Source organism: Strongylocentrotus purpuratus, unplaced genomic scaffold (assembly GCF_000002235.5).
Source record: "Strongylocentrotus purpuratus isolate Spur 01 unplaced genomic scaffold, Spur_5.0 spur5_scaffold_1, whole genome shotgun sequence".
NCBI lineage: Eukaryota > Metazoa > Echinodermata > Echinoidea > Camarodonta > Strongylocentrotidae > Strongylocentrotus > Strongylocentrotus purpuratus.
The window spans coordinates 10877905-10897036 of NW_022145594.1; the positions used below are offsets into that span (position 1 = coordinate 10877905).

At 37.4% G+C, this 19132-nt stretch overlaps 1 protein-coding gene across 3 annotated transcripts in view; it reads left to right on the forward strand.

Annotated features, from left to right (window-relative positions):
- Nucleotides 1-16271, forward strand: part of LOC579592 (centrosomal protein of 164 kDa) — a 50160-nt gene extending 33889 nt beyond the window's left edge. Inside the window, exons 22-31 of one of the 3 annotated variants that reach the window (XM_030977664.1) lie at nt 183-402; nt 1291-1507; nt 4407-4514; nt 5445-5577; nt 6556-6705; nt 8641-9027; nt 10276-10354; nt 11515-11682; nt 14874-15005; nt 15128-16271. In XM_030977664.1, the coding sequence (XP_030833524.1) occupies nt 183-402; nt 1291-1507; nt 4407-4514; nt 5445-5577; nt 6556-6705; nt 8641-9027; nt 10276-10354; nt 11515-11682; nt 14874-15005; nt 15128-15131 (1598 nt within the window). In that variant the 3' untranslated portion in view covers nt 15132-16271. Of the gene's footprint in view, nt 1-182; nt 403-1290; nt 1508-1593; nt 1793-4406; nt 4515-5444; nt 5578-6555; nt 6706-8640; nt 9028-10275; nt 10355-11514; nt 11683-14873 lie in introns of those variants that run through there. The other 2 variants (XM_030977663.1, XM_030977665.1) reach the window with 2 other exon arrangements.
- Nucleotides 16272-19132: the final 2861 nt, after the last annotated feature.

Here is a 19132-nt window from a genome sequence, read left to right on the forward strand (position 1 = left end):
CTACTTGCTCCCTCTATATAGAAAACTTCCCCAATCGGTGCCTGTTGGTCCCCCATGATCCTCTTTTTCTTATGTTAGTTGAGAGCTGAGTTGATGAGACACCTGTCAGTGACCTGGCTGGGTGGTCTAATGCCTTCAGACCCAGTAGTATTGACGGTCTTTAATGTCATGCTTTCTTACAGAGCTTAATGATGAGGATGACTATGATAAGGTGCTTGGAGGGAGGAGACACACTACTCACCGGTCAAGAGGAAAGAGAGCTACCTATGATGATGAGGATGATCAGAAGTATAATCCGCCGCTCCCTTCGAGACATAGAGGGCGCCAGGCATGGCAGTATCTGGATTCTGACGCATCAGAGGAGTTTGATGAAACGACAGCCAGGCATCAGATGGTCAAAAGGTTAGTAGATGTATCATTCCATTCTAGTATAACCAACTTAGTATCTTAGTCAAATTAATTGCACAAAAACACACAAAAGGCATAATATTTGTTGATGTTAGTTAATTAAGTTTTTTTTTTTTTTTATGCCTCCGCTACAAAGTAGCCAGAGGCATTGGCCCGAATTCACAAAGGAGGTTTGAATTTAACCCATGGTTGAAACCCTCATTAACAAAACCCATGTTCTAAAATTAGTGCAAAATAAGCGTACCATTTTGCTTATTTTGCGCTAATTTTAGACCATGGGTTAAATTTAAACCTCCTTTGTGAATTCGGACCATTATGCTTTCTGGTTGTTCGTCCGTCCGTACCTTTTAATCACGTTATTTCAAGAACCGATTGATGGATTACCGCCAAACTTGGGTCATGTATCCAAGTTATATTGATAGCAATCTGTTTTGTGTGGTTGCACTAATATAGAGTAAATATTTTTGCAATATTTGGTGATGATCGTTATTCAATATTTTAACTTATGTAACTTATTTATGTAATAGTTACTGCTATTTTATTATGTATACTTGATTTAATTTTTATATTGTACCCAAGACAGGTGTCAGTCTTCGGACTGTTTGTTCTTGGTTTTTGATATAATTTGATTTCAATAAATCCTAAATATATTTTCCTTGTGGGACAATCATTAGAAAGATGTAGACTTGAATCGACCTCAGAAATGTGATGCTCATGAATGCAGTGAGCATGAAGAGGACTTTACCATTCTTTGAATATACCTTTAGTTTCAAATTGATGTTCATTTAATATGTTTATTTCCTATTCATTCAATTTGTTTCAAATTTGTTAAAAAATTACTAGTGGTTTTATATTTTAATGAAAATATTTGATCTGCTTCAGTGATCTTCGTCTACGCCTAACGGAAGAGAATGGTGCCATTCGACGGGCGAAAGATTTCTTGAAGCGTCAGAAGAGACAGCTTAACCAGCAGAAGTCTGCTTTGGAGGATGCTAAAACGGAATGGAGGAGGGACCTGAGACATGGATACGAGGAGAATGGAGATCCTGGGAAGGGATCGACAATGATCTATGAGGATGTGAGGCTTGGATTAGAGAGGGTAAGAATGAAGGAAGGAATGGATGGAGGGATGGGAGGAGAGAGGATGGAGGAGGGACCTGAGACATGGATACGAGGAGAATGGAGATCCTGGGAAGGGATCGACAATGATCTATGAGGATGTGAGGCTTGGATTACAGAGGGTAAGAATGAAGGAAGGAATGGATGGAGGGATCAATAGAATAGAGGATGGAGGAGGGACCTGAGACATGGATACGAGGAGAATGGAGATCCTGGGAAGGGATCGACAATGATCTATGAGGATGTGAGGCTTGGATTAGAGAGGGTAAGAATGAAGGAAGGAATGGATGGAGGGAGCAATGGAGGGATGGATAGAAAGAAGAAAGAAAAGAAAATGGAGGAGGGATCTGAGGAAGGGATACAAAGAAAACAGAGCTTCCGGGTTAGGGAGCATTACCGATCTATAATGATGTGAAGCAGGATTTGAGAGAGTAAGATTTAGAGGATAAAATGGATTGATAGATAGATATTGAGTGATAGATTATTGAATGGATGGAAGGATTATTGATTGAAAGGAGAGATAAGAAGGAGGAGAGACAAACACTGATCCTAGAACGGGAGCAACATTGATCTGTGAAGATTTGAGGCTGGGCGCGTGTAAGAGAAAAGGCTAATAGTACGGGAGCAACATTGATCTGTGAAGATTTGAGGCTGGGCGAGTGTAAGAGAAAAGGCTAATAGAACGGGATCAACATTGATCTGTGAAGATTTGAGGCTGGGCGAGTGTTAGAGAAAAGGCTAATAGAATGGGATCAACATTGATCTGTGAAGATTTGAGGCTGGGCGAGTGTAAGAGAAAAGGCTGATAGAACGGGATCAACATTGATCTGTGAAGATTTGAGGCTGGGCGAGTGTAAGAGAAAAGGCTGATAGAACGGGATCAACATTGATCTGTGAAGATTTGAGGCTGGGCGAGTGTTAGAGAAAAGGCTGATAGAATGGGATCAACATTGATCTGTGAAGATTTGAGGCTGGGCGAGTGTAAGAGAAAAGGCTAATAGAACAGGAGCAACATTGATCTGTGAAGATTTGAGGCTGGGCGAGTGTTAGAGAAAAGGCTAATAGAACGGGAGCAACATTGATCTGTGAAGATTTGAGGCTGGGCGAGTGTTAGAGAAAAGGCTAATAGTACGGGAGCAACATTGATCTGTGAAGATTTGAGGCTGGGCGAGTGTAAGAGAAAAGGCTAATAGAACAGGAGCAACATTGATCTGTGAAGATTTGAGGCTGGGCGAGTGTTAGAGAAAAGGTTAATAGAACGGGAGCAACATTGATCTGTGAAGATTTGAGGCTGGGCGAGTGTTAGAGAAAAGGCTAATAGAACGGTAGCAACATTGATCTGTGAAGATTTGAGGCTGGGCGAGTGTTAGAGAAAAGGCTGATAGAACGGGAGCAACATTGATCTGTGAAGATTTGAGGCTGGGCGAGTGTTAGAGAAAAGGTTGATAGAACAGGAGCAACATTGATCTGTGAAGATTTGAGGCTGGGCGAGTGTTAGAGAAAAGGCTGATAGAACAGGAGCAACATTGATCTGTGAAGATTTGAGGCTGGGCGAGTGTAAGAGAAAAGGCTAATAGAACGGGAGCAACATTGATCTGTGAAGATTTGAGGCTGGGCGAGTGTAAGAGAAAAGGCTAATAGAACGGGAGCAACATTGATCTGTGAAGATTTGAGGCTGGGCGAGTGTAAGAGAAAAGGTTAATAGAACGGGAGCAACATTGATCTGTGAAGATTTGAGGCTGGGCGAGTGTAAGAGAAAAGGCTAATAGAACGGGAGCAACTTTGATCTGTGAAGATTTGAGGCTGGGCGAGTGTAAGAGAAAAGGCTAATAGAACAGGAGCAACATTGATCTGTGAAGATTTGAGGCTGGGCGAGTGTAAGAGAAAAGGCTAATAGAACAGGAGCAACTTTGATCTGTGAAGATTTGAGGCTGGGCGAGTGTAAGAGAAAAGGCTAATAGAACGGGAGCAACTTTGATCTGTGAAGATTTGAGGCTGGGCGAGTGTAAGAGAAAAGGCTAATAGAACAGGAGCAACATTGATCTGTGAAGATTTGAGGCTGGGCGAGTGTTAGAGAAAAGGTTGATAGAACAGGAGCAACATTGATCTGTGAAGATTTGAGGCTGGGCGAGTGTAAGAGAAAAGGCTAATAGAACGGGAGCAACATTGATCTGTGAAGATTTGAGGCTGGGCGAGTGTAAGAGAAAAGGCTAATAGAACGGGAGCAACATTGATCTGTGAAGATTTGAGGCTGGGCGAGTGTAAGAGAAAAGGCTAATAGAACAGGAGCAACATTGATCTGTGAAGATTTGAGGCTGGGCGAGTGTAAGAGAAAAGGCTAATAGAACGGGAACAACATTGATCTGTGAAGATTTGAGGCTGGGCGAGTGTAAGAGAAAAGGCTAATAGAACGGGAGCAACTTTGATCTGTGAAGATTTGAGGCTGGGCGAGTGTAAGAGAAAAGGCTAATAGACAAACGATGCCTGGTAATTTAGTTGTGGCTATTTCACCTGACTGCTAGGTAAGCATAAATGCTTGTAAGTAAGCAACCAGGGGACTGACTTCTCTATGTCCTCTCCGAGGGACCTGGTAATAAGGATTAATGCCTTACTAAAGGGCACTAGCGCATCAACTTGGTTTTGAACCGGAGTCACCGGATTACGAGACCACTGCTCTACCAACTAAGCTACTGCGCCTCCATTCAATATACAATTTATCAGCACTTGAGTGGAGGCTGTTTGCATCTATCGTCCAAAGCCAAATACCCATCACGCTGGAAGATGTTATCAGTCAAATTTATGATTCATACAATTAAGCCAAAAAGAAAATCTCATAATAATTTTGATTAATCGTCTGTTCCTCATTTTTCCCTAAACAGGAAGCACTGGAGATTGACAAAGCCCTGGTGAATTATACAACAGGAAGTCGTCTTGTGAGAGAGAAGGAACATAAGCTGAAGAAACTAGAAGAGTCTCTGAATGATAAGGTAGGTCCTTCCTATACATCATACTTTCCTATGTCTGCGTGTAAATCCATATCTTTCAATGTTCATGATGATAATATGCTGTGTATGATTGTCACATTATGATATCATACATCTAGCTTCAAGTTTCTTAAAGGGGAAGTCCACCCTGAAATTAAGTTAGTTTTAATAGGAGTAGAAAAATGAGAGAAACAAGTCAGTAAAAGTTTGAGCAAATTCCGATTAAAAATAAGGAAGTTAGGATTTTTGAAGTTGTGATCAATCAAACACAAATTGGCAACTCTATGACGTATCATGCGAGCTCAACTTCCATTTGCTCAGTACTAAAAAAATCTAAAATTTTCATTTTCCCTCAAGAAAAATTTCAACCATACATGCACCCTAAATATCATAATTGCAAATATGTTTCTGTACTCCCCCTGCAAGGAACAAATATATATTCCGTCATCAATAACAAAGAAAACATGATTTTATGGAATATTATGCACAAAGCAAATGAAGGAGAGCTCGTATGATAAGTCACAGAGTTGCCAATTTGTATTTGATTGATCACAACTTCAATAATTCATAACTTTCTTATTTTCATTCAGAATTTGCTCAAACTTTCATTCACCTGATTTTCTTATTATTCTGCCTCTATCGAAACAACTTATTTTGGGGGTGGACTTTCCCTTTAAAGATGTAATTCATACGAGGTACACACATAGTAGACCTGGGTTGAGTGTGGCTAATGTAGATAAATGTCTTGCCAAAGCTTATGTAAGCCATTTCCAGTGCAAGGTTAATCCTTCTACCAATTGATACCTATTGTTTTGTGCAAAACTTTACGTTTGGAAAACAAGCGACCTTGCAGAGAGGCAAAGAAGACAACTGAAGTGTTAAAAAGTGTGAATTTGATTCAAAGGTCATTGTGTATAAAATTATCATTCTCAGGATATGTACCGGGGTAGAGACCTAGGTCAGCATTCGGAGGCAAACCAAGACACCATGTTTCTTCTGAGTGATTCCTCAGGGAGCAGTGCTAGGACCAATACTAGCATCAGTGGTGATGAGTCTTATAAACCAGGTAGATTTTCCATTCTTCCATTGACAGACATTATGCTAACCAATTTTGTTTGGGTTGTTACAATATCTCACTTACATGTAGCTGTTTGAATATGTACATATTGTGCATTAATTGTAAACTGATTTGTGTCGATTAGACAAACAGCTGACTAGTCTGTAAAATGATAAGGGAAATGTCTATTCATGAGTAAAGTTGTACAGTAGGGGAAACACTGTTTTCATAGAAACAACAGTAAGTCTGATTTGATACGGATGGTGGATAATAACGCTCATACTGACCATAACAGGTGCGACATGTAGGTGCACCCAATATTAGCCCAACTCTAGCTTACTGCATTCAAGGAATTCATTCCTACCAGTTACCAATACCAATGCAACACCTGGGTAAAGAGTGGCAAATTTAAATGAATGTCTCGTAAATAGACATTTTCATTCGTGCTGCATTGGGGCTTGAACCTAGGACCTGCATATATACATATTTCATTTCATTAATTAATTTCCACATTCAAAGATAACGACATGTAAATGCAATATAACTCATAAAAATACATGATATACAAATTACAGAGGATAAACAATATATATTTTTAATAATTAAACAATTGAACAATAAAAAAAACATACGAACAGGAGAAGGTAAGAACTTACTGTACACTTGGATATTTGCCTGTGCCAGGGGGATCGCCAAAAGCCAAATAAAGGCTTATCTTGGGCAATCCCACTGTCAAATGATATAAGGTAAATCATGGAGGAGAGAGAGAGAAAGATACATAACAATAGAAAGAAAGTTTACATGCATGACCTGGGTTTTTAAGTGCCATTGCAAAGCAGATAAGATTTCTATTTCTATTTTAAATTTAAAGTTGTTTGACACAACTTCAAATCATTTGGGACAGTATTCCAGCATTTTGTTCCAATGGATGTTATAAAGTGCTTCTTGAAAAAAACTGTTTATTGTGTATAAATCTTTGTCAATCAGATACCGGAGGTCACAAGTCTAAGAAGAAAGTGAAAGGGATGAAGCAAGATGAATCATCTAAAATCTTCTTATCTCTCAACAATCTAAACACTCAGTTACAGAATGTTATGACTGTGCTCAATCAGCGTGAGCAACTCTCAGATGCACCAGGTAACTACTGTTTAAATTTCTTCTTAAACATTAAAAAAAAAACGAGGGAAACGCTCTCGGCGGTCTCGCCTGCATAACGCAATCCAATATGATAAACCAGAACGTCAATGACGTAGCGCTCATCCGCATCTCGCAACAACAAATATCGTAAATTTTATGTGGTACACTTTTGAATTGGTCAAAAAATAAAAATTTGATGCCCTGGAAGGGACAGAATTTCATTTCATTTGCATAAAGTACCATAAATAATCAATGGAGCAAAATCTCACAATTCTGTGTAGAAGTTTAGTGTTCCAAATTTAGCTCTACCAGATAAGGCAAACCAAATCAAAATCGTTCAAGAAATGAGGGAAAAGAAGCAATTTTTTGTTATTTTTGGAATAAATTTGCATAAATTACCATAATTGTTCAAAATTCTGTGTAGAAGTTTAGTGTACCAAAGTTAGCTCTACGATATAAAGCAAACCCGCAAATCAAAATCGATCAAGAAATGAAGGAGAAGAAGCCTTTTTTGTGATTTCAAATAAATTTGCAAAAATTAGCATAGATAATGAATTTCATGATTCTGTGTAGAAATTTTAGATCCCCCTCCTAGCCCTATCATATGAAACGATCAGAATCAAAATCGGTTGAAAAATAACGAAGGAGCATTTTGAAAATCTTGATGTTGATGCCACAACAAAGTCTAAGTTTGTTAAACTTAAATGACCTTTGACCTTAACTTAGTGACCTGAAATTCTACTCACATGATTAGGGAGACTTGATAACCCTATAGTCCAAGTTTCATTGACTAAGAACGTATACATTCAAAATTATATCAAAAATTCAAAAACTTAACCTTAGGTAAGTTTTCGATGATGATGATGCTACAACATAGTCCAAGTCTGTTGACCTGAAATGACCTTTGACCTTGACTTTGTGATCTGAAATTCTCCCCACATGATTGGGGATACTTGATTACCCTATAGTCAAAGTTTCATTGACTAAGAACTTATACTTTAAAAATTATATCAAAAATTAAAAAACTTAACCTTCGGTTTTTGATGTTGACGCCGCCGCCGTCACCGGAAAAAAAGGCGCCTATGTCTCGTTTTTTGCTACGCAGGCGAGACAAAAATTAATTGGGTGTATGAATTATTTGCAAATTTTTTGAGGGACTTGTTATCAATAACAAATGCAAAATGTCTATGATAAATTTGCTCTCATCCAATCAGATGGCATGATTTCAGTAGCTTATAACATTTAATGACTTGTTATTTATAACAAGTTTTATGAAACAGAGCCCAGATTTGCGGATGTCAAAATGCCTTGAAATGTTTCGGTTTAATGCGTTGGATGTCAGTCCAATATTTTACACCGTGAAGTAAATTTCCTTGCACCGGTACATGTACGTATGTATAGATCTAGCGCGCGGTCACTGATAACCGCAAATGCACGTCCAAATTTAATGAAGCCTGTTTGATTTTGTAAAACTCCCACAAATGTTGATATTCGAGTACCTTTCAAGAGCTGCTTATTGAGGACCTAATCCCTTGAATTCATATCGCAGTCATTACTTGTACGGAGGAGAGCGAGTATTGGCCATGGCCAAAGTTTTAATTTAACAGTATTGCATCAGTGAGTAAAGCTTTAGGCTTGGTGGAGAAAAAGAATGTTTTACAGGGATTGCTTGGAAATTTGAAGAAAAAAAAGATTTTATTTGTTGTTGCTTTGTATCATTTATTGAATAGAAGTGATATACAGAAGGAGACAAATTGCAAAGAGGAAGATAGATACTGGACTACCTGCAAATCACAAAAAGAGCAAGGTCACTAGTCTTCATGAATAATGTGATTTAGATCCATATTCTGAGTTGTGATACATTTGTGTGAACTTACTGACATGGTTAGGTTAAGATATGATGTAACCCGTTATATTTTTTTTCCTTCAATACAGCTGGTCCCACACAAAGTTCTTACCCACTCTCCCCTCCTCGGGGAATCCCCCTTCAGAACGGTACCCATGTACCCTACTCCCACCCTCCTCATGAATATGCAAACCCTCATACATTATATGCACCAGCCCCACAGTCAGCATTACCTCGTACCTCATATTCAGTGCCTTCCACTGGCTCTAGACCCGCCCACTATGGCCAGCCAAGCCCGTACCATGGTCCTGCACAGGGCTATGAATATTCATCAGCTGGTAGGCGTGGCCTTGGAGGGGGTGGTGCTGAGAGGCCGTATACAGCAGGAGGGGGTGTGTTTGATCCAGTCAATCCACGATATGGGGCGGAGTCTGCCGAACAAGCCATGGGCAGAAAGTGGAGGAACTATTTTGGAGGTAAGACACAGATAAATAGTATACAAATAATGAATGGTTATGAGTTCAATAGTGCGAATATTTTCATGAGTTGAAAGATTAACATTCTATTCAACGAGGCGTCAGCCGAGTTGAATAGAATTAACGTTAATCCTTCAACGAATGAAAATATTCGCACTATTAAATGAATGAAAAACATTCATTATTTGTTTTATACAACATCGAAGAAGACCTAATAGAACGTTAATCAACAAATTATGCTTACTCCTTATATTAAAGATAAATTAAAGTTGGAGTCAAGCCTTCTTGATTACATTCAGATTGCCTTCGCGTCAGATACACGCAGGGATACGCGCACGGCAGAGAGGTACGCAGTCTGCATATAACCAAAAATGCATGGCGCATATAACCCAAAATGCACGCCCGTGCAATAGAACATCTATTGAATATCATGTGACCAACAATCCTCCAATCAAATGACAAGGATCCACATAGGTGTTGTATAAATAATAATAATGATAATAATCACGATTAAATAACATCAACAACAACAACAATAATATGTCTTTTTTACGCAGTATTAATACTGTTCTCCCTGAGGACTGAGGACGTGCAATCATATTATTATCCCAGCTTTAGCCGAGCTACCCGGCATGATAAGGCGCTCAATTGAATTCATGTTTTGTCAATGACAGCCTGATATACCTTTGTATCTGTGATGGACTTCATTATCTTGAGAAATGTGAGATACATTCCCTTTGAATTTACCCCATGCAGTTGCACATATAGACCATATAGCCTCCAATCATTTGATTACATGTTTTTGAATGGTCTTTTGATGTCTTAAAAGTTTGTAAACTGTTTTCTTCTACTTCATTTTGAGACACTGTGTGTTTCCCAGGTGTTCCCAGTATGCCTTTAAATGTAATATGTTGAGGTGTCGTGGCCATGAGTGGTTGTGGGTTGTGGGTTCAATCCCTGATATGGCACTAGTGTCTTTTGGCAAGGCAACCTACATTTGCCACGCTATACCCAGGAGAGAAATGGGGACCCGGTAGAATGAAGAAAGCCTTTGTGTTAGTAATTGCCATATACCCTCACGGTGACCATATGATAGGAATACTCCCCAGGGAATGGAGAGCACATTGTGGGTGAATGAAACCGATAACTGAGGTAATAATGTATATTAATGCGTTTAGAGAAGTTATTTCGTATAAAGCATCATATAAATCCAGATTATTATTACTATTATTATTTCATATTCATTAGATGAGAGAAGAACAGGTGCTCCCGGATTTCCTGTGACAGGCAATGAAAAACCAAGCTTTGGAGGCTACGTCTCAGCTAGGTATTCTAATCTATTTATTCTTGTGTAATGAAAACCACAGACACCAGAAGTACATTTCATTTTTGGTTTAGTTGCATTTTTTTGTAAATTTCATTTTTTACAGCGTTTTTACAACTCACTGAATTGTTAACGGTAGTAGGATTTCAAGGATCTTCTGTATATTATTTATCTAGCATTTAATACATACAAAGAAAATTAAAAAGTTGGCCAAAGTTTTTGTACATGTAAGGACCCAGGCTCCTAAAAAGCATACCTTTTTAATAAAGTACATTGCAGGGATTTGCATGGTGAAAATTTCCAAAACTTCTTAAAGTGCTAAAATGTTGTAAAACATCATCATTGAAAACTTTCCTAAAAGAATGGTGGCAAAATATTCATTATTAGAAAAATTTAAGTCATTTTTCTTTTTCAAATTTGAATTTTGCAACTGGCAAGGTTTTATTTACCACATTTGTTGTGTACAAAAGGAAAAATTATCCCAGATTACCCTCAGGCAACTGCCTGTACCTAAGGGGTACTTTAAAGTTAATACAAAGTTTTGGGAAATTTTGAAAATTGAGTGGCAGTGATTCTTTACAATTTTGATATATTTGGATGCCCCTGTGGATGTGTTAAAAGCACTAGAAAATTTAGCCCCTAAAGTACTGCTTTCGAGAAAAATTGAATTAAAAAAATTACCGGTGCTCCCGGTAAATTTTGATTAATTTCAAATAGCGCCTACGGCCGTACAATGGTAGCTGCGACCATGAAAATCTCAGAATATGTAGCTGTGATATTTAATTTCCAAACGGGAATGGCTAATCTGTCGATTTTAGTCAAGAAACATTGTTTATAACTTAATTAATATCTTGACCTTGAGAGGGAGCTATACAACATAAAGAGTTCATTATTTACAATTTCACAACTTTATATTCGATTTCAACCGCTACAACGACCACTGAAGATTGTAGGATCGCATTATGCTTCCAATATGTTCAATTGAACCAAATTCATGACCTAATACCAAAACTTTGTATTACCTTTAACTCTGCTGGCGATTTTCCTCTTGGGATCGCTTTAGGGGTAGTTTCCTAGAATCAAATCTGAACAGCTCTTGAACATTTCATGACCTTGAAAGTTTTGTGTTTGACAGTAATGAGTACCGTATGTTTATTATTCAGGGACCAACTGAAAAGTTTCAGGACGCAAGGACCAATCACCTCCAGACCAGTTCCCACATCGACAAACCAAAGTTCTGAAACCCACAACAGAATGGTAGAACTCAATGAATGGTTGAAAAAACATCGGATGAGTGGGGCATTGAACCTAGCTGACCTAGACCCAACCTTGTATCCTTTTGTAATCAAATTAATTTCATAGCCATGGTTTTTAATGGAAGTCCAACATTGGAGGTGTCGTGGTCTGGTAGACACCTCATCAGACTGTGGATCACATGGTTCGCGGTTCGAGTCCTGTCACGTCACTAATGTCCTTCAGCAAGACATTAATCTACGTTTGCAATACTCCATCCAGGTGAGGTAAATGGGTACCTGGCAGGAATTAGTTTCTTGAAATGTTAGAGCGCCACTATGGCAGCCATGCTTAAAGAGAAGGTTGAGTTCTGGGAAGAGGTGAAAAATAATTTGTGAGCGTTACCATTCTTATTATGCAAGTGTGGAAGAAAATCAGTTAAGACATGTTCCCTGAAAAGCATGGCTCTTCAAATGCCTTCATATTCTAAATATGCATGTAACATCGTAAAAATCGGGGGGCCGGCTTTTTACGCCACGTGTTCGTGTAGTCCCATATACATCTTTCTGTGCAAGTGTTTGTAACTTTACCAAGACTTGGCCACATTTCTTATCATTTTGATGATTCCCGAACCTTGCAATACACACAAATTCTAATATGCTAGATGATCAACCTTTTCTGGTCGGTTCCACACCCTTTCTTTCACAATGCAATCGCATGACCGGAACTCAACTTCATCTTTAATAAGCCAGCGTAATAATTGTGGAGCGTCAGGAGTGTAAAATCTGACAGACATGAGCCCTTTACAAGAACAGACTATTGTTATTATTATTATTATTATCATTATCATTATTATTATTATTATTATAATCATTTTATCATTATTATTATTATTATTATTATTATCATTATTATTATTATTATTATTCTATTATCATTATTATTATTAGAAGTAGTAGTAGTAGTAGTAGTAGTAGTAGTAGTAGTAGTAGTAGTATTATTATAGTAGAGGAAGATCAAGAGTAAAATGGTTGGATAGTCTGCAGAGATGGCTCGAGGAGAGAGGAGTGAAAGATCAGAGTTTAGAGCTAACTGTGAATTAAACAGAGAGTTGTGGAACAACATGATCGCCAAAATCAATAGATTCAGCACATAGAGAGAGGAATAAAGTAGGGATTTCAAATTGAATGTATCTTGCAGAGGTAATGACTGATTAGAATTTTGGTTCATTTGGTCAAAGGTCACAGGGCTCATGTATTCAAAAATAGCTTGTGATCGCGTTATTGATCGATGGATTCCTGCAAAACTTATGTCATGTATTTAGTTTGCAGAGCCGATGAACTGATAAGATTTTGGGGTCAAAGGTCACAGGGCTCATTATGTATGCCAGGCCTGTTATTTACCCCGATTTAAATCAGTTTCCTGATTATTATTTTTTCCAGATATTTTTTCTTCTCCATATTTTCTTTTTTCTTCCCGATTTTACACCTATTGTTCCAATTTTTCCCTTATTTGCATATTTTTCTCTATTTACCCTATTTTCCCTATTTTTTCCCCAAGATTCTTTACTCAAAGGGGCGGAATGTTGTAAGATGCCATTTTTATGCCTCCGTTACGAAGTAGCCGGAGGCATTCTCGTGATCACGTTATCTCAAGAACCGACTGATGGATTCCTACCAAAATTTGGTCATGTATGTAACTTGCAGAGCCAATGAATTGATTAGATTTTGGGGTCACAAGGTCAAAGGTCACAGGGCTCATTATGTATGCAAAAATAGCTTGTGATCACATTATCATTAGAACAGATGGACAGATTACCATGAAACTCAGGACATGTAAAAGCGCTAAATAAGAACTAGCTATTATTATTATTATTATTATGTATGTATCTTGCTGAGACAATGAACTGATTAGATTTTGGGGTCATGAGGTCAAGGTCAAAGGTCATGGGGCTCATTATGTATGCAAAAATAGCTTGTGATTGCATTATCATTAGAATCGATGAATGGATTACCATCACACTCAAGACATGTATGTATCTTGCACTTGGGGTCATGAGGTCACAGATCAAAGGGTCATACATGTATACTGGTATGAGAAAAAGCTTGTAATCATGATATTCTGAGAACCTGTTAATGGATTACAACCAAACTTGAATTTGACAAATTTCTTCCGTTTTGGTTTGTAAAATTGCTCTATGACGGAGGAATCACTTTCGACTATGCACAGTCGAAGTTCCATCTAGTTTTCCCCACCGAATCCCTTTTTTTTTTTTTTCAAGGGGGGAGGGGGGTGGAAAAAAAACACCCATTTTTTTTTGTAGTAAGCAAATAACTACCGTTGGTGAAAGTGATGGGACAAACTATCACTTCCGAGGCTATCTGGATGTAGCTATTCGCTTCGGAAAGATAGCGTATACATTCAGATCGCCGAGGAAGTGATAGTTTCCCCTCGCCTGAATCCAAAACGTTTCACTTCTTCCATTATTTTAGAGCAACAAGTCATCAATTAACAGCTAGCAAACGATGTACGATACGTACAGTGTATGCAATATGGCGGTGTGACCATATAGTTCGCGCGTGACCAAAGTTTGCGTAATGACACTTAAAGCGCTTAAAGAGGAGAGCAATACGCAGTGTAAACAATTAAAGTGCGTTGCACTGTGTAGATAGTAGCCTATCTACACAGTGTAACAAACTTTTTGCTTCTCCCAGCAATGATGAGCGAACTATCTTTCCTCACATGATTTACTTTTGACCAATTGTAGAGCAAGATTCTTAGTGTGTGGAATATAATGCCCACTATCACCCCTGGTATGCAAAAATAGCTTGTGATCACATTATCATTAGAACCTATGGTCAGATGACTATCAAACTCAGGAAATGTACCGTATGTATCTTGCAGAGCCAAATGAAAGGGTCATTCATGAATATGAAAAATAGTTTGTACTGACGATATTCTGAAAACCTGTCAAACTTGAATTTTTATAAAATTGCTTCTGTTTTGGTTTGTAAAATCCCTCTTTGGCGGAGGCATCATTTTTAACCTGCGTGCAGTTGAAGGTCCATCTAGTAATCAATCCATAATGTATTCTTCATACAACTCTAAATGAAAAGGTATTCAAAAGAGACCCCGGAATTACTCTTGTTTTTGTATACAACAAACAGATCCTTCATATTCGTTCATGAACAAATCTCCACCTTCTGTATTGTGTTGAGAAGATAGATCACTCTGATAAATCGTGCTGCAGTATTTATCATTTGTTTTCCTTAATACTGGCAATGTTTAGATCAGGGAGCGAGAGTCGGCGGTCAGCAAACCATACCAACTCAGGGACCAGCACCTTGCCCGGTCAGAAACCAGCTGCACAGACAAGGCTAGAGCTGGACTCTAATAACCAGATCAGAGTCAGAGAGGTCAGGTGATTCATATACCACCTGATATTTCATCTTGTGATGGATCATGTGACCACGCCATGCCAGGTCAGAGGCTAGATCACACCAGACTAGATTTCAGCATTCAAATGAGAGTCAGAGTGGTCAGGTGATTCATATACCACCTGATATTTCATCTTGTGATGGATCATGTGACCACGCCATGCCAGGTCAGAGGCTAGATCACACCAGACTAGATTTCAGCATTCAAATGAGAGTCAGAGAGGTCAGGTGATTCATAACCCACCTGATGTCCAAGTCATGTGATAGATCACATGATCAAGCCAACCATTCCTGTGATTTCAGTGCCATTCTCTAATATAGACCAGCCTTCAGATGAAACCAAATTGTTTGAGCTACCTGTGCATGTGCATTTTTGTATGCTGTTTGTTATCCAATATTGCTAATGGTGTGCTTTGATTTATTCATATATACATACAGACATACTTCACATAAATCATCAATTACATTAAAATTACACATGAATGGATTGTTGTAAGCTTGATAGAGATGCCAACAATAACTAAAGAAAGTTATACATTGACAGTATATGATATCAGAGGAACTCCACTATCATATTGGTCAATGGATTGCATTATAAAATTATTAAAATTGTCTGTTTTAGATGGGTCAGCTGTTAGAAAGTTTGTTGCTCATGCACAATTTATAGGTGGAAAATTCTTCATGACAAAATTAATATAACTAATGATGAAAGGTGATCCCTTTGCCAAAGGAAATTAGCATCGTACACGCGGCATGATGGTATTCATGATGAAAATCATTCTCATGAAGTTATATACTGGGAAACCTGTATATAAACACCACTCAAGGGAAACATAAAAATGTAGTCTAAACAGGTGGTCGCTTAGGCAGGTTTGACTGTAGAGTTACAATTTTTGCAGGACCTGTGGTAGTCATTTGCACAGTGCATTGATTTCTTGTTTACATCCATTAACCCTGTATGGCCTGGGGGAAGGCTTCAGAATCCCCCCCCCCCCCCCCCCTCTACATTTTCCACAATAATTTTTTTTAACTCAAAAGAATCTTGCTCTGAAATTTGTTGACTTTTTTTCTTTCAAGTCTTGCGCATCTTTTGATACAAATTTTTGCGAAAAATCGGACCTACCATTACAAAGTCACATGACTTTTTGTCATTGCATGTCAGCCCGAAAATCGCTCATTTTCGTGATTGTGTACAAAACATATGGAAATATAATTTTTCCAACAAAAATTGGTCTTTGTTTATAGTCTAAGTGTTTGTTTTGGGGTCAGAATAGCTGAATTATAGTTAGAAATGAAACAAAAAAACAAAAACAAAAAATTACATAGGTTAAGAAAACAATGAAATACATAAAAAATTATCAAAATAAATAACATAAGGAATAACCTGGCTCTTCCAAATGAGTAAATTTTTCACTAAAAGTTGAAATTACCATAGTATTGTATACACTTTACTTGACATGCATGCACATTTTCGCGGCTGGGGGGGGGGGGGTCTTAACCCCCCCCCCCCCCCCCCCCCCCCCCCCCAGGCTATATAGGGTTAAAGAGATTGGGGATTTTTGTCTTTCATTCTGAAACAAAATACTGGATTTTGCTCATGCTGCAACGATAATCATTAACCTTTAGGTCATGGTCAGGAACCCCATAACTTTTAACAAGCCAATCGCTTATCTGATTATCAAGATATTTATGATTGGAAATTTTTGTTGGACTTCAATATTACACCATATCACATACACTGATAACACGTAGGGCCATGCATCTCAGATTAAACATTGTTAAACGATGCCTTTAATGCTTTTCACAGGATACAATTTAATCTGCTATTCTAATTTACCTTTGAAAATTCAAATTGCATCCAAATATTTGATGAACTAAGCTGTAGACAAATTTACATGATCAAAAGTTCCTTTTTTGTTGATGCAATTGTGCAGTTTGGCATCTTAAAAAATGAATAGATAAATAAATAAGATAAAAAGAATGCTACTGGGGCTCATTCATGCACCATGCAGAAAACTGCCTCAAACAATCCTCACATGGCAATATGAAACTATTTTGTGTGTAAAAGATCGGCAAGAGGGTTTGTAAAAAGAGTAATCACTTAATCTGTAACGGCCCATAAGTGATATTGATCGGTGTAATGAGATACAGGCCGACAAGGGCGGGCTCCATTCTAAATTGCGAGTAACTTTGTTTCATGCAGCATTCAAAGCGCATGTGTCAATACGATGTGAACGCGTAACGCAGGCAGTGACGCAATAATACATGCGCTTCTGAAAATATTAATGACGCAATGTTAAGTTTCAAATTAAAATGGGGGCCTTAACAGTGAATACTTTAGGTGTATGCATTTTTTTTTCATAGGTTCCTGTGTAATGTGTAAATGGGGCTTTAAATGAAATTCTATGAAAGTAAACCTAAATGATTATGATTGGTTGAGAGTTATTATGCATTTCATCTTTCAAGTTAACTTCCCCGGCCGACAGTTTTTACCCTAAGATTTCCAAGAAGTGTGGTGTGTTGTCAAATTTGCATTGTTTCTGAGATATGCAGATATATATGCAACCATATTTTTGTCTTGCAATGCAGTGATCATTTGTTAGGTTTTATCTTTGGAGTACTAAATATCAGAAACAGGAAAGGGTTTTTGTATTCAGTAAATATTGACAGTATTACAGTGCTATTTTTCATTAAGATCTTGCTACAGGTTTGTATATATTTCATTTTCGGATTTACAGTGTCTTGCCATTTTCTATGTATTCAGTACATTTGTTTGTTTAATTTAGTCAAAATGTATATTATGTCTGCATCTATGGTGTTGTCAATAATTCTTCGTCACATGAATATAACTTTCTGAATACATGCATTTGAATTTAATTGATGAGAATATACATGTAAATGCAGGATTAAATTTGTTAAGTTGTTTTGTGTTGTTTTTACATAAATACCAATCGACAAGTCCTCTGAAATATAAATTAATTTACTGCAACATATAATAGTTCCTAGTAAACTAGAGTTTGGCAATAATAAGAGAGTCCATGAAGTGAAGTTATTACAAAGCAATGATTGTTATAGATCATAATCATTGCCAAAAGGATTGAGTGCTGCTATATTCTTGTTGGGGCACATGTTATCTTATTTTTTGAACATCCATCCAAGTTGCGCATTCCATGATTTGTTCGCATCAAAACATTCATCATTCCATTCATGTCAGTAGTGAGGTTCTCATAGTCAATGTTGTTTTTAGACTTTACCAAGTGTGAAAATACTACCGTATGCATGAAGTCGATTTCCAGCTACACAGTATAATAGGTCTCATGCTTTATTGAGTCTACCAGACTTTTCATAAAATGTTGCCTCGAGTAGAAGCAGAAAAATCAGTTAAGTGGGAACTTATAAAAAGAAAACCTCTATAATTAATGATCTCAATTTTTACAATTCTAAACCTTTCTTCTTATTTTTTCATGAATTTTTTTCTGATGTATTTTTCTGCTTCTACTTTGCCAACTTTCAATTAAAGGTTAATGCTATTTTTAAGTATGTGATTCATATAAATTATTTCATTCAAATTCTTTATTTAAAGCCCAAGTCCACTCCAAAAATAACTTACTTTCAATAGAACCAGAAAAATCAGACAAACCAGTCAAAAAAGTTTTAGCAAAATCGGATAACTAATAACAAAGTTATACATTTTTAATGACATGAAATAAATTGAAAATCACTACACAAATTGGCAACTCACTCATGAATCTGTGACGTATGGTCCTCACTATCCACTAATTGTTTTCTTTATATTGATAATATAAATTTCCTATTTTCACCCTAAGAATCTTATTTCTTCACACCAGCATCCAAGTTAGATTGTTAGTAATTTGTTTGTGTGGATGCAGAAATAAAGAGTAATTTTTGTCCAGTTAAATCATGAAAAATTGAATTTTGATAAACTATTTATATCAAAATCAATAATTATGAAATACAATATTCAGAAAAAGTATAAATTCTTTAAAATTCATAAAAGTTTTTGGGAAATGTCATGCACCCAATATGATACAAATCATATAACCTGGGCTAAGGCATGGGGAAATCAAGTTTTGGGGGATAAAAAGGGAAA